Genomic DNA, 23,847 nt, shown 5'->3' with positions numbered 1-23,847 from the left:
TCAGTGCCAAATGCTACTCATGGCCATGGTGACAACTGGGTTACCCGACATTTGCCGTTTGCTGAAGGAGCTAATTCATATTTGCAAGTAGCAATAGAAGGAGCTGGAACTGGGGCTTTCAGGAGTTTGGAAGGTTGCTCCTTCAGAGCTTTCAGCTGGAAGGGTCCCTTTGGGAAGGGGATACCTGTACATGGTGTAGGAGGAGCAAGGGGACCGTCCGCGCCCAGCTTGGCCAGGAGAACTCTCACCCTGTCGTCTTGCTCACGTGCTTTCTGCAGGTCACGATTGCTGCGAGACGGTGAAGGTGCTGCTCTGCGCGTCCAGGGAGGGCCTGCCTGTGTTCGTCGTGGCCGAAGAGGACTTTAAGTTCATCCAGGATGAGGCCTACGATGCGGCCCAGTTCCTGGCAACCAGCGCTGGGAACCAGCAGGCCCTGAACTTCACCCGATTCCTTGACCGGTCAGGGCCCCTGACTGGGGATGTGAATTCCCTTGATGAGAAGGTGGCCCTCGCCTTCAGACACCTGAAGCTGCCCGCCGAGTGGAATGTGTTGGGGACAGACCAGACTCTGCCTGGTAAGAACTTAAATGACCTACAAACAAATTGGAGTTTGTTGAGCTCTAACCAGGCCGCTGCCGTATAGTCAGACTCCCCATCTGCCGCCATGGCTGAAGGAAAGTGGCCGTTATGTGGCTGTGTGGCCTTGATGGCAGGTCTTCATCCCAGGTGTTGAAGCTGTCCTTGCAGTGTGGGGGCCAAGAGCCAGCGAGCGCAGTGGTCATCTTCAGCTTGCCCTTCAGGGCAGAGTGATGCTCGTCTTGTGGGGTTTGCCTTATAGGCTTCTTTGCCTTGGGGGCATGGCTAGTGAACCCTCCTTAATGAGGGGAGTAGCAGTGACTTTATTACCTTTCTGGTGTTTGACTATCAAAGACTGTGAGCTCATTAGTGTGTTCCGAAGTTCTCTGGAGAGTGCACGGGGTTGGAGGAAAAGGAAGAGTGGGTAGTGGGGGGCACAGGAGCAGGATGAGCTCCGAGAACCCCACACTTTTAAAACCAGAGTACTTTTGGAGTACGAATTCACTGAAGGAAGGGCCCCACTTTTTGAAAAATACTGAGGGAATAAGTGTGTTCTCTGTATGTTCCTCTTAAGTGTACAGGGGGTTTCCCACTTAATTATTCTTGTAACAAATGACATCAGATGTCATGATTTTACATAAATATTTAGGTGAAACCTTGTATAACCTCTGGGTTCAGTAAATACCACTCCACATCAAATCCAGTTGAAAGACAGGAGGGGTTCCACAGATTGAGGTCAGCTTTGTTCCTGACGAAACTGGATTGGAAGGCTGGTGCTGAGCCTCTTGTCTGAGGGTTTGCTTAACATTTCTACCTTACCTCGGAAAGGGCTGGACAGTTGCAGGATTGCCCCGCAGCGTCCACTGGCTGGGGTGATTGTGTGCAGTGGAGAGAGCAGATCTGAAGTCGCCGAGAGGTGCCTGAGCTGGGGGCATTGCTTGTTCCGGCTCTCACAGAACCATCAAGGAAATTGATCCTTCCTCCGGGGAAGAGGCTAAGGAGTGGTGGTTTTTTAAAATCCACTGAGTGTAGCAGTTAAGGCTGTGATCAACCAGAAGATGAACTCCCTGACTGTTGGGGTTCTGCTTTCACCATGCTGCTGGTCACTACTGCCCAGGTCAAATATGAAAAGAAACGGGGACCCCAAAGTAAAATCAAGGAAAAAAGCATTATCCTTTGCTTTTTCTTAGATAGTGTCCAAGAAACCTCTGCATTGCTATCTCTGGAGATCGGAATAATTGCCTCTGTATAGGACGGAGACCTGTTCAGAAACTAATGTTTACTGCGTGTGTGTTGGTATGGGAACAGTCTTTCTGGTGGCCAATTTATAACTTAGTCTGGAGATGGATTGTGTTATTTACTAGTGGGACGTAAGGTGGTTTTATAGTTTTGTCTTGTTTAAAGAAGACACAGGAGGAGTAAAAAAGTATTTAAAGTATTTTTTGCCAGGAGTAAAAAAGTATTTAAAAAATCTCAGGTCTGGAACCTCAGGCATATCACTTCCCTCACTGGGCTTTAGCTTCCTTGTCTTCAATAGAGAACTGGCCAGTTTTAATATTTGGTGGTTCTTAAGTTTCTACTTTACAGAATAGCTCAAGCAACATTAATAGAAAAACTAAAATTAAAAAAAAAAAAAAACAACAAGCATTGACAAGGGTGTAGAGCAACATCTCATACTTTGCCAGTGGAAATACAAAATTATAGAGCTAGTCTAGAAAACGGTATTGGCAGTTTCTTAAAAAGGTCAGTTCATATTTACTGTATGACCCAGCAAACCCACTTCTGGGTATTTATCTAAGAAAAATGAAAATTTTTATTTACCTCAAAAATCTTTACACATCGGTGCCTGTAATAGCACTATTCATAATCATCCCCGAATGGAAACACTCCAGATTGCCCTGTCTGGGTGAATATGTAAGTAAACTGGCATACACATAATGGCATACTACTCAGCAACAAAAGAGAACAATTGATATGTGCAGCAACTTGGATGCGTTTTTAATGCATTGTTCTAAAGAAGTCTGTTTTCAAAAGTTACTTAATACGTGATTCCACTGACGCTATTTTGAAAAGGGCAAATTGTAGGAACAGAAAACAGGTCAAAGACTAGGAGTGAGGGTAAAGGATGGCTAGTAAAAGGTATAATCGCTTGGGTGTTACAATTGTTTTGAAGTGTATGGTCATTATCTGTGTTCAAATTCATGTACACCCCCCAAAAAAGTGAATTCTATTATGCATAACTTAAAAATACCTGAAAGAACAAGAGAAATTGAGCAAGGTGAGTGTATACTTTGCAAGTTGAAATGCATACAAGCTGCTTGATAGGTCCTGTTGACTTTAAGTTCACACCTGGCATCAGGAATCTGATTTCAAGTGCTAGGTGCACATTCTGCAGTTGAAATTGTTCCACTAATTGTGGATTAGAGTCTAGGAACACTGGGTATTTTTAGAGGAGAGTAGCATTAGTTGAAAGGTGGGTGCTTGCTGTTGAGAGAAGAATGTAAAGGAACAGTTTGCTCACATAATATACTATCTTAAGGATATTTGAAGGGAGAAGGAACAGAGAAAACTGTTGACTGGGATAATGATGCAGGTAAATGGGGCACTCGTTACATAACAGGACTGCTCGCTGTTGAAAGGAAAGCTTGGATGGTTACAGGTGTTCCAGCCTAGTGCTCATACAGAGGAGTCTGGTAAGATTTGTGTCTCTTCCTCCCACCCTTTGTTTAGATGCACTGCTTTTTAACTTTCTTCAGGTCACTGATTCCTTGGCAAGCCGTTCAGAGTTTGCCTTAGGAAAAAAAAAAAAAATCCACATATGTGCCCACCTGCAGAAGTGTGCATAGTACTTGTGCACCCAGTCTCCCTGGACACCGCAAGTGTGAGGGTGAGACCAAGAACTCTTGCTTTAGGTTTGCTGCTGTGAAGTAACAGCGTAGAGAGTAGAGTCAGACATTGTTTTGGTTTTGTTTGAAAGATTTATTTAAAAAGAAAAAATATTTATTTATGCAAGAACTGGGGTATAGGTCAGATGCGCAGGAGGGCGAGAGGATTCGCCAGAGACAGAGCAGGGAACAGAACAGGCAGCCTGAATGAAATACACTGCTCTGGGGAGCAGTGGGTGAGACAGGAGAGGTCTGCCGCGCCTTGTGGGTTGCTCCCTGGCCAGCTGGGAATCTAATCCGCACTGCAAGAGGCAGCGGACGGCTTCACAGCGCGGCACTCAACCCGCTGCGCCACTGGCGAGGCCCCCAGACATTGGTTTTTATCGTGGGCTCCTTGCAAGAGTTTGTGCAGAATACTTAATCCCTCTGTTTCGTGTTCTTCTATAAAAATGGTGGGAAATCTACCTGGATAGTGTGTGCTAGATGGCAAGCTGCTCATTCGTAATGTGTCTTGACCCTGTCCAGTGACCTTTCAGAGACAGTGTGGTGAACTGCGGTGGTAGAAGGGCCTGTGCTGGGGGGCGGCGGGCCAGGTCAGCTCTGTACTGACAGGCTCTTCCAAGCAGGATGTCACCGTTTCACTTTTGCTTTTACTTCTGAAGTGAATCCTCATTTCAGCATGCATGGGAGGGAGTTTGCCCATTCCCGAGTTACACGAAGCTCTTTCTACACTGTGCTTCTTGCTGTACTTCTGCCTTAAATGCAAATAACAAGCATTCATCCGGGGGAGGGTGGTGGGTGGAGGAAGGTGTCTTTCTTCCCTCTTCTTACGAAGCCCCACATAGTGGTCTCAGCGCCTCAGTGGTGAGTAAAAATAGTGAACTAGACTGGTTTTCCCCTGGAAGGTCTTCAGGTTTAGAGCGAGTGAGGAACCCTGGGGGCAGCCTTCACTCTTAGTCAGCGTGATATTGTGCAATGAAAGGATAAGAAGATCTGATCATCTTTGGGGGTGGGGGTCCTCCCCCTGAAGAGAAAAATCAGGGGAGAGGAGGGCAAGGTGGGTTAAGGAGAGGCTAAGAGCAGCGTGCATCCTCGGCTGTCCCCGTGCGAGGTCACAGAACCTCCATGTGTGCGTCCCCACACCCCTTCCAGACTGTTTGATGGCTTCCCAGGAAAGGTTTCCCTCAGCCACACTCACTAGTATTTGTGTGTTTTTTCTAGCTATCATAAGTACTAAAAAAAAAAAAAAAAAAAAAAAAAGGGCCTCCCCGGTGGCACAGGGGGTTGAGCGCAGCACTGTGAAGCTGTCCGCAGCCTCTCCAGTGCCGGTTTGATCCCCGCCGGCCACGGAGCAACCCACATGGCGCGGCAGACCTCTCCTGTCTCACCCGCTGCTCCCCTCAGCAGAGTATTTCAGTCAGGCTGCCTGTTCCGTTCCCCGCTCTGGCTCTGGTGAGTCCTCTCACCATCTCGCACCTCTGGCCTGTACCCCAGTTTTTGTCTAAATAAAATAAAATCTTGAAAAAAAAAGAAAAAGGGAAAACAAGAAAATAAAATGACCACTAAGCGACTTTGTTTCTTGGAGGAAGTTGTTAATACTCCCAACCCCATGACAAACAGCTCCTTGGAATGGCAGCCCTTTGGCTCAGGAGCTTTCGTTGCCTCTCAAACCTTGACTCCGTCACCAGGTTCCAGATGTCATTTTTCCGGTAACCATTGCTCACACCGGCCTCCTCTTCCCCCTCCCCGGGGTGAGTCTTCCTGCCTCATGCGGGACTTCAGGTTTGTTTAGGAGGCAGGGCGAGTGGTGGGAGGAACCGTGGTTTTCGAGTCCTGGTGATCCGAGCTCAGCAGCACTGTGCGCAGGCCCTGGGTGGACCGCTGGGGCAGGAAAGTACACGCAGTGCTGGCCACTGGGCTCAGGAGCGCTTTGCTTAGTCAGAAGATCTGGCAGGGTGGAAAGATGTGGCGAGCGGGTTCGCCTAGGGACGTTCACTGGGCGCGGTGTGCTCCGCCGTCTGAGGGCACGTGTGTGGGAGGTGCTTCCGGCCCAGAAGTAGACAGCATGGGACTGAGGACAGTGTCTGTGCCTTCGCTGTGGGTAGAGGCTGGGCTGACAGAGAGATCTTTCCAGATAGGGTTAAACAGGAAAACCAGCCACCAACCAACATGTGTCTCCTGAAATAAACTTGCAGCATAAAGGAAGTGGAACAGTTTTCAGGTGAAGAGTCCCCGAGTATAACTTTCTCTAAGAAAAATTGACTCAATAGTTTCCATTTGTCTTTTAAAAGATGAGTCGGGCCCTTTATGAAATTAGAGAAGCAGCGACATGCAGGAAATAGGCTTGATGAGCATGTCAGTCAGGGGGCGCCGGAGAATTCGAACAATAGGGGAAATGCAACCAGCATTACAGCAATGGCTGACATGACTGTGGGCGCTGGCTGCCGAGCAAGGCCAGAAAGCATAGTGCCCGTGAGGAAGGGGACATCAGGGCCGAGCTCAGACCCGCTGTGTGGCCCCACTGTGCGCCTCTGCCAGTCAGGAGGGGAGGCCTGAGCAGAACGGAGCTCCCCAGGCACAGACTCACACTGTCCCCACTGGCCTGGCTTCTCTCTCCAGGGAAAAACCTCAGCCCTGCTTCTGAAGCCTTCCAGCTGATTCAGTTAGGGCTACCCAGATTATCCAGGATAATCTTCCTTATTAAATCAGCTGATTAGGGGCTTTAATTACATCTGCAAAAAAGCCATCACAATGAGGGCAAAGATGGAAAAGCAGTTGGCTGGAGTGATGCAAGGACATTCAGAATGCCATAGCATAATTAAATTCAAATTGGGGACAAAGGACCTAATTGACATCATCGGAAATGCAGTTAGTGATGTGAAAAACAAAGTTGAGTAAGTCTGAGAACAGAGGAAAACGACTTAGGGCTTTGCAAGAATAAAAATGCAGAGACTGAGGGTAGGAAGCGGAGATTGGCCCTCGAGCTCTGAACTGTGGAGGGTGCAGGGCGCCGAAAGCAGCCCCGGCAACACCAACCATGTGTCGGAGAGAACAAATGCCTTTAAAATGATACGTGACCCCAGAAACTGTACTTCTGTCTTGGTTTCTTTATCCTTCATACCTTGGCTGCGTATCCCACACGCCTAACAGCACACGGGACCCCTGTGAAGATCAAACAGAAAATGTGTGCAAGATGAAACAGAGGCTAGTTCTCCTGCATGGGTGTGTTTCTGCAGTGACTTTCTTTGCAGTGCACTGCCGCCTTGGGAGGCACTTGAGACCTTGTGCTGAGTGAGAGAAGCCTTACACAGGAGCATATATTGGCTGGCACCAGTTATAAGGCATTCTAGAACATGTGGAACTACTCTCTGGTGAAAAACTCACAACAGTGGTTAGCTCTGGGGATGGGCAGGGCCACTCCTGGGGAAGTCTGGATGTCATCACGTTCTGGGTTTGATAGAGGTTTGGGTTACGCGGGTGTGTGCGTTTGTTAGAATTTGTCAGTGGTGGAGGGAGCCATTCACAGGTCACATGATGTGAATCACCTCAAGTCATAACCGTATATTGATCTCCAGTTAACGCTGTGCGTGCTGGGGTGAAGGGACATGAATGAGCAGAGGGGAAGGGTGATTACACAGACATGGGATGGAGCAAATAGAGAAAAACATGAATTACAGGATCTAGGTTGGTTGGTGGTTGTGGCATTCTTTCAGCTACTGTGCACATTTCAAAGAGTTGATAAGAGAATGTTGGGGGGGAAATGCGAGAAGGCACTCTTTAAACCAGAACATTAGCTTGCCCGCATGATTGATTTTCACAAAAGAGGCAGGATGGGGTGTTGCTAAGAATATGGTTTTGAGACTTAAGGTGGAAGGACTTTTATTTATTTTTTAAACTTTCTTTAAAAAAAAAAAAAAAAGATGGAAAAGCAGTTGGCTTTTAAAAAGATTTATTTATTTAAGCATACAAGAACTGGGATACAGGCCAGAGGTGGTGGTGGAGCAGGAGGAGGTTGAGAGGATTCACCAGGGACAGAGTGAGAGTAGAACAGGTGGATCTACTGAAATACACTGCTGAGGGGAGCAGCGGGCGAGACAGGAGAGGTCTCCTGCGCCATGTGCGTCACCTCCCTGGCCGGGGATCCAACTTGTACCGCAGTAGCTGTGGACAGCTTCATAGTGCTGACACTTAACCCCTTGCGTCACCAGGGAGGCCCAAGAATTTCAAAATCCTGGTTCTTGCTGTCTTCAGCTGAAAAATAAGGATAAGGAGACTTTGTGGGGCTGTTGTGAGGATGAAGAGCTGTCGTGAACATCTTAGCTCTGTGTGACGCTTACATCTGCTGTCTGCAGAAAGGGGTGGCCTCAAAGCAGAGGTGGTGCCTGCGCTAACCACCTTCAGACGAGATGGGGGAGGATCCAGGTGTGGAGTAGGAGAGCCAGGTCTGAGCAGGTGCCTGGCCCTGTTACGAGAACTGTGCTCCCAAAAGCGGAGCTGGCCCCGAGCAAGTAAGGGGCCAGAAAGGGTGGAGTGTAGGGGAGGTCTCACCTACTCATGCCAGAATTAACCAGACTAAAAATAGACACCACTCCTGGTCAGAGCCTTGCTTTTCTGTGCCCGATGCGGATGTCCAGGCGCCTGTGAGCAGCTGCACGGCACAGGGCAGATGGTGTTTTGATCTTTTGTGAAGGTTCTTTCTGTCCTTTTATTGGGTCTTAACCACCTGCTCTGAGGTGTTGATTATTAAAATTTATATTTGCACATGTAATGGTTTCTCTGGGATGCTGACTTCTGCCCAGCCCTGTGCCTCTGCTGCACACCCTATAAATCGTGAGCTGGTTGGTGTGTGTCATTCTGTAGGGAAAATGTAAAATAGGAAAGATAACTTTTGCTTCCCGGAAATGTATGTTGGCAGTTGGGAGACTGGACGCCAGTGACCCTTGAAAACAGTGCAGTTCAGTGTAAAAGCACAAGTTCAAAGATGCATTCGCTCTTACTGTGGGGTGTGGGGACAACAGAGTGTGGCGCCAACACTGGGGCCCGGCAGTCTGAGGAAGCTCCCAGAAGAGGCAGCTCCGAGGCAGCCACCGAGGAGAGGGCTCCCTAAGCTGAGAGGCAGAGGCGGGCATGGTGTGGGGCACCTTCCCTTGCAGTCTCGTCTGGGCCCCCTGTTGCCTGAGGACTGCGCAGCCCCCTGGGGCACGTCTCAGTGCAGTGGTTCTCGCTCCGTCCTCAGAGGTCGGCACAAAAGGATGCCCGAGGACGAATGAGTGTTGCCAGCGCGCCCAGCCTGTCATTTGACATCCAGGAGGAGAGCAGGGAAAGGGAAGGACATTGGCACTGAGGGGCACTTTTTTCAGCCACTCCGCAGGCGGGCCTTTTACCCCCGCTCTCCCTGGCGGGCGGTGATGGTGCCGGCTCGGGGCGTGGAGACAGTGACACTCAGAGAGGTCAGAGGAAGAATGCCCGGGCCCGGCCCTTCCTCCTGCCACCGCTTTCTGAGTGACCCACTGTGATTGAGGGGCCTTCCCCTCAAGTAACAGAAGCCCAGGCACATGCTTTTATTTCTGAAAGTATTAGTGCATCATCTTAGAGGGAGTCTTCTTTATTATGCCTGGAGTAGCATTTCTTTCTTTCATTTAGCACACACACAAAGCCGGCAGCTTGATTTGCCCTTAATGTGGGGAATAAAAAGACCGTGCGTGCTTGACAAGCAGAACCTGTTTTTAGCGTTTGGCTGGCCAACTCCTGTCTGGGTGTTATTATTTTTTGAAGTAATTATGCCCTTTTTGATACACCCATCTAAGCCCAGCAATCATCCACCTGCGGTCCCCATATCGTGAGGCTGCTTTCACTTCTATTTTTTTATGTTTGTTTTAAGGAGAAGACAAATGTGTGGAGTCACCCCGTGGACCTGCTTTTATGACCTGGCTGCATGAATACATTGAGTCAGAGTCTAGAGAGGGCTGCTTCCCTTCCCCTCTGTGGGGCCTTCTCCCCCTGGAGACTTTGCTGCCCCTGCTTTTTTCTAGCTGTGCCTCGTCTCAGAGCTGATTCTTCTCGGCCACAGTGAAGTTGTCCACATAGTACGTTGTGGTTTGATAATCTTGGGATCTTAGGTACCTGCAAGTAGAGGTGTTTTTCTGACCTGCCTTTCTGTGGTTTGCTTTTTGTTTTTCCTTTCCCCTTGCTGATTTTCATTTCTACCCCCCTGCAGATGGCGCCCCCCGGGAGACATTGATGCATTTTGCTGTGCGGCTGGGACTGCTGCGGTTGACATGGTTCCTCCTGCAGAAGCCGGGAGGCCGCGGAGCGCTCAGCATCCACAACCAGGAGGGAGCGACCCCCGTGAGCCTGGCTTTGGAGCGGGGTTATCACAAGCTGCACCAGCTGCTAACCCAGTAAGTGCTCTGCTCCCTGTTCCCCATCTCAGGCCACCAGCCCCACCCCCTGGTTCTTAGTGCCGCCCACTTGGCAATTCAGTGTCACTTTGCCAGGAATTAAAACCTCAGCTCCGTGCCCTGCCTTCTGCTGGAGGGTTATACACGCTTGCTCCTGCTAACCCCTTCGTTGTCTGAGAGAGACGAACGTAAGTTATATTGCCACTTTCTCTCTCCTCTGCCTCCCTGCCTTCATTGCTTCTTGCTGCTTATATTTTCCTGAAACCCAGGAATCTTGTCTGTGGGGGTAGCATTCCATTACCATTATGTCCAGTTTACCCTGGTTTGGTGCAAGAGGAAACAGTTTTTCTGTGCCATATATTTTTTCTGGTGTGTCTTCATGACTTGAAGGGGTATTTGCTAATGAATACTTTAATATGATAATTGTGTGTGGAAGATAGGCTGAGGCTCTGAATGGCATTTCTATGAACAAAGTGGAAAGCCTTGGTTTCTTCATGTGAGTAGTTGTCCTGGCAGTGTGCAGGAGGAAATCCTGTCCGTGTGTCTGTGGGTTCACTTGTTACACATTCTGAGTCTTCAGAGACTCTTTGAGGGAGGTTGTTAGTCGAAACGTGGGAAGACTTCTTTCCTCTTGTGTGGAGAAATAAATGCATGGCAACAGCCAAGAGTTTTTGTTGGAATATTTATAACAGGCAGACATTTCAAGTTTAGTTTCTCTTGCTTGATACATTTTTTATTTTATGGTCTTCATCATCTTTTCTGACATATAATCTGACATGAATAAGCCTCACTGGATCCACAGTTTACAGCAATTTAGGGGTGCTTGTCAGTTCAGCCGTGAGAATATGATATTCCCAAATGCTCAGGTATTTGGCTGTACCAGACTTACTTTAGTTGCATTAATTATTTTTTCTTTTACCATTTTTAGGGGTGTGTGCGGTGAGGGGGTGGGGGGGATAGGTTCAAAGGCCAAGTAGGGATCTCAGAATGTAATGCTATTTGCTGCTATTTAATTTATTTATGTATATATATTTATTTTTCTTCCTGTGCCAAGTTTATTTCTTTGCCAGTCAAGTCAGACAGAGTTCTTTGCGCTGGCTTTTCTGATGGGTTGTGCAGATATGGTGAGGCTAGGAGGGCCATATCTCATGTGAGCCTTGGATACCTGAGCCGGCCTCTGCTGCTATTCCAGAGAGGGATAGGTTCCCCTCCTTCCTGCTTCCCATCTGGCCAGTGGCGGATTCATTGTGCTGTGTGCCTCAAGCCCTAGGCAGAAAAGTCTTGTTCTAAAGGCATCAGCTGGTGTAACTATGGTGAAGCGCTGGGTGGTTGCAGTTCCTCTCAATTAGTTCTAACTCATCCTCTTGCTGGGAGGCATCATTGGCGAAGGGTTGCCATCCAAACGGCAACCAAAGGGATTACAACAGCCTCACTCTGTGCTTGGTGAGGGTGTCACAAGACTGTGTTGCAGCACAGCTTCAGGGAAACTAGAGTGTGTTTGTTCTTGGAGAAGGGTTTTGGCCTGCCATGTAGTACCGCCTCTGCTCCTTGCGGGAGAGCCACTTCCCTCCTTTGGAAATGAAACAGGTAAGAAAAAGCCAACTTGAGAAATCTTCAAAGGGAGGACGGCAATGGCGGGTCTGAGGACCTTGCTGCAGATCCAGCCTTGCGACGTGGACTCTTGGCTGTTCTTATTGTGCAACCAAGACAGAGTGTTCTGGCTGATAATTAGCAATTCAGTAAAGTGGTAAGGGGATGATTCTATTAAATCCCTCAGTTGTACTGTGAAATTCGTAGCATTTCAACCATGAGGAGTCAAGGACGGTCATGTTTAACAGCTCGGGAAGCTGAGACCCAGAGGGGCAGAGTGGCTGGATTAGGGTTACAAGGGTTGGCAGGGCCAGAAATGAAAGCCCGGTCTCCTAAAAGGCTGTCCCCAGAGCTCACGCCATTCCTGGGATTCTTAACAAGGACTCAATAGAAGACTTCATGGGGTTTGCACCCTTTGAAATTACAGACAAAAGTTCCTACATGTGCTTTTGAGTAGAGAGTTTGTTTTGTGAAAACCACAAAGAGGTTTGTGAAAAACTAAGAATTGTTCCACTATATGATACCTTCTTTCTAACAATCTGCTAAAATCTTTGTACTTGCGTGATCTTAACCTCTCCTCCCTTTTTAAATTAAAATTTCCATGTAGGCCTCTCTCATCCTCTCTTTTTAGTTAAAATGAAATGGAAGTGTGGCGACATACCCGTCTCTACTGTCTTGACTGTCAGTCTCAACTGAAAAGTCAAGTTGATTCAAGTCCTTTTATACCTCTCTCTCCCAAAATGAACTTGTTGCTTTAATTCCTTGCTGCTCAGGCCATTTTTGGGGATGGAGCAGGGTGGGGCTTTGCACTGATTAGAGTCAACTTTTATTTTTACATTTGTATGTCCAAGACTTATTTTGAGAATTTTTTTTTTTTATTCAGAGATAATTGGCATATAACATCATTATATTATTTTCAGGCATACAGTGAAATGACCAGATATTTATATATATATTGCAAAATTATCACTGTAAGAAATCTCACGAGCTACCCATGGCTCTCAGCACACTATCAATTAATGCAGTCACTGCTCTCTGCGTTATATCCTGTTACTTAACTGATTTTATAACTGAAGATTGGATAATCCATTTTGACAGACGGAGTTGTTCTGTGAAAATGGATTCTGTGTTTGGAGGTAGGATTCTGTAAATAAGACATGTCTTTTAGAAGACGGTTGAAATTGGTAATAAATCCCACAGTCACAGCTATTCAAGGCATTCTTGACCCTTCCTGTCACCCATTATCGCTTACTTTCATTTCGTTTAGTGATGGGAGAGATTTTACCCACTCATTATTTTAGCTTATAATATGATTTATATTACAACATGGATATGATTGTCTGCTGAAAATTAGCCTTAAGCGCAATGTTACTAGTCTCGTCTGAGAAATCTTACCCCCTACAAGGTTCCCTGGAACACCGTGGCCTACGCTCGCTTTCAGGTGGATGCACAGTCACATGCCCCAGGAGTTAGGCATCCTACCCAACATCCTGAGTGAGTGACGGGTAGAGGAGGGGCGAACCCAAATCTCAGGTGCGTAGTTTAGTGGCTACGAGCGAGGGACCGTGTTAGGTGAGTGTTGCTGAGTCCAGTAAGAGAATGTGAGAGCCAGATGCTGCTTGATAGCCCGCACCGCACCCGGTTGTCCATAATGTAACTCTTCTTGTCATTCTCTGAACTAAAGCGATTGAGAGGTCGGGAGAATGGTAGTGAGGCAGACTAGTTTTGAATCTGGGGTCTACCTCTCTGAAACTCTGTGAAACTTGGGTGGTTGCTGAGCTTCTCCAACCCTCTGTGCCTCATTTATAACACGAGAAGAGTCAGTGGGTTGCTTTGAGAAGAGACGGGAAGAAAGCATGTAGAGGCCCCACCCAGTGACTGCTATTATTATTATTTTCCTGCCCTGAGTTTTGCCAAAATGTTGAAGTGTTTTTAGGCAGCATTTGGATGTCCCTTCTTGATGACGAGTTTGGAATTGACTCCCTAGTGTGAGAGAGATGACTTAAAATCAGTTGGGCTCTCAGCTCTGATTTCCATGCTGTGGGCCCGTAGGACAGGGAGCTCTGGTGCCGCGCCACTTATGGCGCTGCCACCTCGCAGGAGGAGTATTTAAGAATTTCAACTCTGTGGAGTGTTGAGATAAAAGTGCTGAAGCATTTCATTTGTCCAGAGGAAGTTTAAAAGAATTTGTCCTCATAACTTCATCTTATTTTCAGCATCAGTTCAACAAATCTTTCTTTCTTGAACGCTGCAGTTTCCTGGCGCCAAGGTTGATATGTCACAGATGATCTTACACTTCAGCCTTGTTAACCTTTCTGTGATGGGACCTTCTCTGCATTTTATAGCTGAAACACAGAGACTTAGATCCACAGTAACTCGCCCAAGGCTGGGTAGAATATGATTGAGCTTTCACCGCATGTCTGTGGGATTCCCAAGCCCTTGTTCTTCCCCCCACAGAGCTTTGATGGAAGAGACTCAGTAAGAAGCCACTGGGAAAACATAGCAGGATGAATAGCAGTTAACCCAGAACGGGCGATAGGCGCTCCGGTTAAGATTTAACCTTGGCTTCCCTGAGGAAAACAAGTCCTCGTATGGTAACTCTACACACATATTACCCATCACGGGCTTTGAAGGTATCATTGGTTTCTCAGCTGCCTTTTTACATTTTGATTCCATAGCAGCTTAATGAGTGTAGAATGGGTGTTGTTATCCCTATTCTGTAATTGAGAAACTGAGGCCAGAGAGGTGAAGTGATAGGTCACAAGGCTGCAGGGTAGCGGAAGCAGAGTCCAGTGGTTTTTCCAGGCCCAGATGACACCTGTGCATGCAGAGCCAGGACCAGCGTGGCCACGCGTGCGCTCACACTCCGATACTGCCATGGCGAGGCTGCTCTTGCAGGCTCTGTGTCTGCAGGTTCTCAGGTCTGCCTGTGGAGGCGCTTGCCCTTGAAGCCCGAGTTCAGGGTCAGGTGGGAGAGTGACTTCCCAAGTGTACATATTTCACAAAGGGCTGCTGTTGAGCAAGATGTTCTGGTAACCCAGCAATTGCCTTTTTAGGGTCCTCTTCAAGCACTTGACAAATGGGTCCACAGGAGCCCCTCTGTTGCTAAACCACTTCGGAGCCTTTGCTTAGGAAAAAGGATGAAGCAAATAAAGACAAAGTTGTCTTTGAACTTCTAGCCCAAATCAGGTTTCTTAGATTTTATATTTCTTTGGCCTGAGGACCTGCCTGCCCGCCCGCCCTGACGTCCCTGTCTTTGTGTTTTGGTGAAGATGAGTCGGTAGGGCTGAGTGGAGACTGCAGAGAGAGAGAAGGGGCTGTCCGTGGCTGGCTGCTGCTGGCATCATGCTCGCTGCTGCCTTGTCCTGTGCGTGTGCTTGCTCTTGAGCCCTCCCTGCAGACGGGCCTGTCCTGATAGTTTCAAAACTATCAATAGGACTCTGATGGGCGGCTGTGTTTAGTAACAGGTTTGTAACTGAAGTAATTTGATGATGATAATGATGATGATGAGTCATAGATCTGGTTTTCAGTCATCTTTTGGCGGGGGTAGGTTTTCCGCTGAAGAATTTCAAGAATTTTGGCATTTCTTTTTTTTTTTTTGGTTACAGCCATTCAGCTATTAATCTCAGGATTGTCCTGTTTGGCAACATGCTGGAAAATTACAAAGTGTACTTTCTCAGGACACTATAGGTATTTATAGAACAGTAACACCAGTTACCATGCATTGTATTGTGCTCCGCATTTGGCATACATCTTGTGTGTCTTCTCCAGCACCTTGGGGGTGGGCACTGGAGGCCACACCCCAGTGGCATGTGGAGGGGCAGGAACACCAGCCCAGCTGTAGGCACAAGACCCATGGACGACTTCAATGCCCTGGACTCTTGGAGCAGGTTGACCGGGGCTAGTGAGGTGGAGCGCCGCTCCTGTGCCTCACGCTTCTCCGCACAAGCATCCCTCTCCCTGCCGTGTGCCCAGTGACCCCAGCCTGTGTTTGCTTTTGGCGGCTGTGTAACATTTAAGCCTCAGAGTTTTTCTTTCAAGAGTTGTAAAATTACACAGCTTAACCTGTGATAACAAATGCTCCATGGCAACAGCATGCGATTTAGAAAACACGTATTTCTGACTTCACTGAGACCTAGTTAGAAGAAAATATGCACCTGGAGTGCAGGACTTGATGGGTGTATGTGAGAAAGTGAGGACTCGTTGGCACTCTTCACCCTCTGAAATGCAAACCTTTCATACCATTACCTGTTATTTGGTCACTTTTGAAGTTTCCTTAAAGGCGTACCAATAGAAAAACAACTTGAAATTCTTACAGGCACTTGTTATTAGCAGAAAGCATGGAATAAAATAGGTATCCTGAGTAAACATTTTGGTTAAAATTAGTATTTGGCCAAAACTGGATGATCAACTGCATGGAATGAAGTTGTATGATGCAAGATTAAATTAGGCAAAGTAGAAAACATAATGATGGGGCCTCCCTGGTGGTGCAGGCGGTTGAGCGCTGCACTGTGAAGCTATTCGCAGCCTCTGCAGCGCGGGTTCGATCCCGGCCGGCCGGTGAGAATCCCACATGGCGCAGCAGACCTCTCCTGTCTCGCCCGCTGCTCCCCCATCGGTGTGTTTCAGTCAGTCTGCCTGTTCTGTTCCCTGCTCTGTCTCTGGTGAATCCTGTCACCCTCCCACACCTCTGGCCTGTACCCCAGCTCTTGTATAAATAAAAATAAAATATTAAAAAAAAAGAAAATATAATGATGGTGTGTTCATTAAAATTTCATAGATGTGGCCTTGTTCCAGAAGAGCAATAATTTGCTCAGCACTACCAGTCTCCCGGTTGCTCTTGATTCTTCCAACTGTCAGTTCATGTTCTATCAGCACATTGATGCTATCTCACTAGTTGGGCAATTAAATCACAAATCAGTTTTTCAATAACATGTTTTCTAGAAGGAATTTTGTACTCAGGAGTCTTGGTTTAGTGAATCTCAAAAACACTAATTGCTGAAACCGGTTAGCATGGTAAACAGCCATTTAGACCGTTGTTGTGCAGGTGTTCCGTGGTCATCCATTTGTAGCTGTATGGAGGGTGTTCCTTTTATCCGGTGTGACGTCTTGCAGTTCCTGCCTGTGTCCTTTACATTTGTATTAGTGTTTGCTGGCACCAGAAAGATGAAATGTTCTCCCTAAGGTTATTGAGTTTGTGCACTCTTTAATACTCACACTGTCAACCTATTTTCTCGATTAATTGAACCATCTGAAGACTTCACTTGTTCTTGTGAAAAGCATTGTTCACCTGACAATAAAATTTCTGCCTAAGATTGATATAAGGGGATTCGCACTTTCAATTTTGTAAGAGAACACTTAATGGTCTCGCTTCACCGATAACATGGCAACCTCTGCAGCTTAGACAAACTGATCTCACGCATGTTCAGTAGTACCCAGCTGTCCGGCCTGAGCAGTGACAGAGCTGAACTCAGGTGTATCATGTCGCTAGTGCTTATCATCTGTGAGCCTCAGTGTCCTCTTCTATAAAACGGAAAAAGGTCGCCTGTTCCCTGTTAGGGCCCTGAGAATTGAATGTGAACATGCTTGTAAACTTTTTGAAAACAGCTTGTCTTTTTATTGGGAGAGCTAGGAAAGGCCCTTTATTGGAAACAAGAGGATCACTTCAGCTCTGTGGGTGTGAACTGGCATCTCTGCCTGGCTGTCCATTGCTGACAGGTTTTTTCCCTGCTCAGCCTCACCCTGCAGCTGCAACACCATCCCTTCAAACTGCAGGCAGTTAGAGCCCGGTTTTCCTCTAGGAGTTTTGGGAGTGGATCCTGTGACGATAGTTGCCTGACATTTATCCACAAGCCAGGTCCCTGTGCATTTATTTTTTTAATTTAATATGTTTATTTTATTTGTATTGACTAAAACCTATAGAACAAACAAGAGTAGTATTTTTTGTCTTACTTCTGACTTACTATAAAGACTTTTTCTTTCCTTTTTTTTTTTTTTTTTTAATTTAAATATCTAATCCTCAGAAACTCTTTTGTCCACTGGGATTACACCAGCCCTGTGTATAGCATGTATCAGTAGTCACAGTTTATCCAGGGCCTTGGGAGATCCACGGGCTCTGTGAACTGCACATTCCCATTCACTTACCTTACCTCAAGCCTGGTCTTCCCGTTTGGTAGACAAGCAAGTTGACCTACAGAGAGATTCAGGTAAACCAGCCCAAGAGCACAGGGCTGGTAAGGTCAGAGTAAGGAAGCAAAGCAAGTTTGCCTGCCTCTCCAGCGAAGTGTTCTAATCATTACCTTATAACACTTTCCTATTTTGAATTATTTAGTAGCAGAAATTTGGTAACAAATCACTGAAGATGCACAGTAGTGGCTCTCCTGTGTGCCCTGTCTTTTCTGTTTCCCCCAAGCTAGTTGTTAAATGCCCAGGGACAGAGAAACAGCGAGGATGTCACTACCCACACTCCCAGCGACTGTGTATACATGGACGTGTAGTCTAGTGAGTGCACTGCCGACACTGAGGATGTCCCCTTAAGGCCCCTGTCCCTCCCCCAAGGGACTTGTGGTTGATGCTGCCGGTTAGGGTGATGCGGTTTCATGGGAGATATTGCAGTGGCTCTCAAATAAGGAACTCGGTGCTGTATCTAGTTCCTGTCAGAAGGTAACACGAAACCCCCTCTTGGGCGGGCTCCGCGTAAAGCTGCAGCATGAAGCCAGGGCGGGAATAAGATGGGCTTGCGCTGCTCGTGGTACCTGGGCTGTCGCGAGTGAGTATTGGCGTCCAGTGGGTGAACTCTCATCCGTGGTGTTGATTCTCTGACACTTGATCTGGCTTTCGCTGTATCTCAACAAGCTGTGTCTTTGAAGTTCCCCCGAAGGACTAGTGTTGTTAGTATCTGAAAAATGTTTTTCCCTTGCACCTGATTTGCTGAGGTGTCTTACGTATATATTAGCACCAAACCTGACTTTCCCGCTGAGTTGCAATGTGGTAGGTGAGGCGGTAGGGTTGACTGCTTGTCAGTGGCTGCGTAACAGCTCGAACGCAGCCCCAGCTCACTCTGGGCTTGCTGAATCTTGTACCTACCAGGTACCTACCAGGTACACCTTGAGTTTTGGGTCCAGCCATGGATGCTCAATTTGGATGCTCTTACCCCAGCTCTGAGGGATGGCCTCTTAATTTGTGTTTTTCTACAGTTCAGAACTCACTATGGATGCTGTAAAATATAACACAACAATATACCTGATTAGCTTTTGTGAAACATTGTGTGAGAATTACAATGTGCTTACTTTGAATTCGGTCCTAATTTGAAACTGTTATAGGGTGTCATTGTGGACACTGGAAAGAGGCCCAAAAGTGTTGGCATTAGGTGTGGGCTGAAACTATGATCTTCTCACTTACTAGCTGTGTACTTGGGTGAATTGTCCCTTCAGCCTCAGTTGCCTCACTGGAAAAATGGAAACACACTGATAACTGCCTCAGGGTTTTGGTGAGGATTGGATGTAATCGTCTGCTGCCATGCTGGTAGTCGATGTTGTTTGTTTCAGTCTTTAGTTTTTTCTTCTTTTCCTGCCTCCTCCTGATAATGTCTCACCCCAGTCAGAATAAAACCTTATTAGTTCTTTCTGTGATCCAGAAAGCATCATGACGTCTGAACCCTGTATGACTCTCAGACCTCATTTCCTAACACTCTCCTCATTCTCAGGGATTTCTCTGCACAGCACTGGCTGCAGCCACATGGACCAGCTCTTTGCTACCCCAGGATCTTTGCACTTGCTCTGTCTTTTGCCTGATACATTCTATCCCAGTAACTCCACATGCTGGCTTTTGCATGTGCCAACATGCGTGTCTCCTTCTTTCCATTGTTCTTCAGTTCATATTTCCAGATGTCAAAATACCCATTTTCAGAAAATGAAGGGTCTAGTATGCATTGATTCACCCAGACATTCAACAGATATCCGTGAGGTATCTAGATGTAGAGAAGACCACATTCCAGGCGGAATGCATTTTTATACAAAGCATGCCATGTGTTGTGTTAGTTTTCAACAGGCTTTTGGAGACATTTCATCAATAATAGAAAAATACCGATATTAATATTTGAAAACAAGTATTTATATACTGAGAAATCATGTTTATAATGCCTTGTGTATAACCTAATTCCCTCCTAGTCCTTAGGATTTAGATTTGCACTTTCAGCGTGTACAGAATAGGTTAAAATTCTCTATATATATTGGCTGTACCTATCTTCTGGGATGTTTGTGTATGTATACCTTTCTAGAGTTAATTTGAACGTGATTTTGCTGGTGTTCAGGGGATATTTCTTAGTGCTTTTTAAAAAATGTTACCTGAAATACTTTTGCTTTTAGCTTTTCTTTCAGTTTATTAATTCATGTAAGTTACGATGTTAAATTGCTTTGGAATAAATTACTTGAAATGAATTTATAAAATTTATTCTTGGCCTCATTCAGCACTTGGCAGTGTAAAACCTTGGTTGTTTTGCCTAAACCTCATTTCCATCTCTTCCCTGAACATTGGCCCTTGTGCTTGGAAGACTGAAAATGATCCTTGTGATGAAAAAGCTGTAAGAAACTGGCTGCTGCTTTGCAGTGTGCTCATTGGGAACTGTGGTTAATTCCCAGCATCACATTGGATGATGGAAGTCACATCAGGAACTTTCAGATGTTCTCTGTGACATGACTTCATTCTGGGTGGATGCTTTTGATTTGATAAGAGGAGTAATCATACCAGTTGGGACTCAACTTTTAAAACCCTCCTGAATATCACTGAGTTAGTTTTCAGCTTTGTCCAGGCGTGTGTATGTGAGGGGAGGGAGATGCCCAGAGGCCTGTAGCTGGCTGTGTGCTCCGTGTTCCCATCTGCCCCATGACTTTTCTTTCTCCTGCCCCTCACCGTCTCCCCGCTGTCTGTGGGCCGAGGCAGTCTGGGGGGCTCTCTGTAGCCTGCCCTGTTGAGAGAGCTGCGCGCCTGCCTCGGGGCCCCTCTGCCTGCGCCATGTCACTGGTTTGTTTATTTGGGGTTTTGTATCTTGTAAATTTCATTTTTTCTCTAGTAATTCATTTTTATTTCTGTGCTGAATTGGAAATTTAAAAAAAAAAAAAATCTGGTCATTCATAAATAGCTTGAGAATTCCTCCCTTTGACCCACTCTATTTAAAACTGCCATCAGGGAGAGTCGCCCCGCGCTGTTTTCTGTAAGGCACACTGAAAGAGACGTTTGGGAAAAAGCCGTAGCTGGCCTGTGAACGAGACATTGTCTGTTTATGTTGACCTGTTCTGTCTAACCCCGCTGAGCGATCTTCTCAACAATTGGATTATGAAGAGTGTGGGATCACTGGGTTATATATAAAACATAGAAAATTTATTAGAAGCTTGTTGGACTTGTTAAATATGGGCTTCTTTGTAAATTTTAGTGAAAGTAACCTATAAGAAGTCAGGTGAAATGCCCGCCCAGACTGATGAACACAACCCATTTTGCCCTTTCTGAACTGGGAGGGCGAGTTTACGGAATGGGGACTTGAGTTACTGGTTTCTATCGAGGAGAAACCACTTATCCGTAGAACCAAAGACTGTTCACCAAGTGCTCCATTCCACTGGAGTTACAGACGCCTGCTTAGTTCTTAATCTTTCTATCATTTTCACATGCTTTTCAGAAATGTCTGGAAAAATGGAAAAAATATGCATTCCTTTCCCCTGTCATGATTAACTTATTTAAATGGGTAAACACACAGTTTGCTATTTGATTTTGTTTCATGCTTTTGCTCCATGAGAAAGCTAAAGAAATTCTTGACATTTTTAAGCTAGGGTTTTCTTCCTGACCTGTTTCATCTGTTTGAAATTATTTTATTCAGTGGTGGTGGTCCCAAATTTCAGGTGTTTTGTAAGCGTGTCTCTCCTTCCCCAACCTAGAATTCTATTTGGGTCAATAGTGATCACGTTCTTCTTTTTGAAATAATCCTCACTTGCAACTGTGCTTCTCCCTCTAATTGAGCAACCCAAAGCACTTCGTATGCAGAGAACACAAAGTAGTTATTAAGCCAGTGACTCATGGGAAAGGCAGAGAATCAGGAGCCGTGTGAGAGATCAATCTGACTTTGTATGCACGCAGTTCCAAGTCATACTTAAGTAGACTCTCTAATCACTGATTCGTGGCCTGTGTCCTCAAGGGAGGCAGAGGGTTGGTTGAAGGAGAGAAAGTGTGTTACTGAGCCAGTAGAGATTGGTCCGTCTGGCTTGTTATTTAGGGGAGGATCATTTGGAGGCCCTGGTGTTGGTCTGGGGACGAATTAACTACAAGTGTGTCACTTCAAGCTCATTGCTTCTTCAGGTTCCTTTGAAGTAGCTTTGGTGATACCTGCTCTGCTATCTCTGTCCTCTGACTTAGGCCAGAAGCATGAGGATAATGAGGGAGAATTAGCATTTATGTTTTTAACAAATAAGTTACACATAATATTATTCATAAGGCCTCCATCATAAGACAGGGTTTATTTCACTCTCAGGTCTTACCTCCTGTGTTGTTGTTTTTAAAACAGTTGCAGCTGATATTCCACTTTGCATTCTGATATTTTCACTCTGTCATGCTCTTATCTATTTCTATTATTCTTATAGCTGCATTTCAGACCCCCTAAAATATTTTATCATGAGTATTTAAACCTTTCACCTAAGGGTGGATGTTAATTTCTGATTATTATTTTCAATGCCATCACTGATGATGCCACAGTGTGCTTCATTTTATACCTCTTGATTTTTGCTTCTGTTAAATTATTTTTATAAGATAAACTCTTAAGGAATTGTATGATCAGGTCAAAGAATATAATGTTGACAAACCCAGAAAGACAGGCAGTCTTGCCTGTCTTAGCTGTGCTTTTCATATTTAAATAAATAGCACCTGTAGGTACCTTTCTCATGAAGTTTTACAACTTACACGTCGGGATTCTAGTGACATGCTACAATCTTTTGAGGAGCTTAAGAAAAATAATGTTGCCTGAGGGCCAGCTCTCCAGACTTTTATTTAATTAGCATGAGGTGTCGTTTGGACTTTGGGATTTTTAAAAGTTCTCCAGGTAATTCTAAAATGCAGTTAAGATTAAGAACTTTGGCTTTATGGAATATTAGGCCTAACATTGCATTTGGAAATTAATTTTTTGAGAGTTACGTGTTGTCGGATCAGGTTGGTGGATTACATAAGTGGAATCACCAACCAAGCTTGATCACATGAGTAAATACTAGAATGTCAAGTTTAGCTTGAATATTGGTTTAACTTTATTTTTTCCTTATCCTGTGAATGTTGGTATATTAGATATTAAAGCATATGTCACTGTTTACACAGTAGGATATATTAAACATATCTTTTTCAAGATCCTGAGAGCAGTGCAGTCAGGAGAAACTAGAGAATGTTGACTGTTAGAGGACAAGGTATTCCAGAAATGGACCCCCATTTAATAGGGGGTCCATGTTAGCCCCTCAGAGTGGAAAGCAAGAAGAACGACCTTGGACACTGTGGGCCCAAATGCCCCATGTTCGCAATGCTCAGTGGGCTAGAACTCGCACTCTGAAAACTTAATTCACCAAAGCGTGTATGTCAAAAGTAATTGTTGTGTTTCATTGGTCTGCGTTTTCTAATGCAAAATAAATAGCAGAGGTGGTTTTGTGTGGAGGTTTAGATGTTAACCCCAGTTCTGGCTCTATTACTTACTAGCTACTAGTCAAGTTTAAATTTCTCACAACTTCAGTGTCCTCATCTGTACATGGGAAGAATAATACCTTCCTTTATAGGATGGGTAAAAGAATAAACAACGTGATAATATATATAAAAAAAATTACAGCCCTGCATCTGAGACGTGGTTAAGTGATTAGTAAGCTTAACAGTTAAGAGGGGGTAGATATGGTGTGTGTCCTGTACTTGTGGAGGGAAATAGCTAATTTGGTACAAGGCTATCTCTATCCATATTCTGTAATCCTTAAAACAACTGTGAAAAAATGGGTACAACTCCCAGTTTTTTAATCAGATGGAGAAACTCTTATTCAAAGAACCTAAATAATGTGTCTTAGATCAGAAATGGTGTAAATGGGATTATGGTCAGGTCTCAATAGCCATGCTTTCCCCATCTCATCACCCTAGGATTTAGCCTCTGAGGAAATGTAATTTAGCGTAATTAGGTAATATGTAGCATAGTTTATGGTGATTTGGACTGTGCTGGGTTTGAGTATTGGGCTGTCTGGTTGGTCCTGCATTTTGACAGAATCTTACCAAAAACCCTTGAGAATAACTGGCTCACCTGCCCATCTTGTTTGTTAGAAAAACGTTCTGCCTGGAGTGGACATTCTTTTAATTTCTAAAGATCTTTTTCTTAGCTCCATGCTGCCTTTAAGTGAAAC

The 23,847-nt window shown here is 45.6% G+C and overlaps 1 protein-coding gene across 7 annotated transcripts in view; it reads left to right on the top strand.

Moving 5' to 3' along the window:
• The window catches only part of AKAP13 (A-kinase anchoring protein 13), a 252,783-nt gene that overhangs the window by 99,270 nt on the left and 129,666 nt on the right, over window positions 1-23,847 (top strand). For all 7 annotated transcript variants that reach the window (XM_054694745.1, XM_054694744.1, XM_054694743.1 and 4 more), the window contains exons 4-5: window positions 279-575; window positions 9,679-9,862. In XM_054694745.1, coding sequence (XP_054550720.1) covers window positions 279-575; window positions 9,679-9,862 — 481 coding nt within the window. The remainder of the gene's footprint in view (window positions 1-278; window positions 576-9,678; window positions 9,863-23,847) is intronic.

This window comes from Talpa occidentalis, unplaced genomic scaffold (genome assembly GCF_014898055.3).
Source record: "Talpa occidentalis isolate TD23 unplaced genomic scaffold, MPIMG_talOcc4v2.1 talOcc4.14, whole genome shotgun sequence".
In the NCBI taxonomy this organism is placed as follows: Eukaryota; Metazoa; Chordata; class Mammalia; order Eulipotyphla; family Talpidae; genus Talpa; species Talpa occidentalis.
This window is presented reverse-complemented; position numbering and strand designations above follow the sequence as displayed.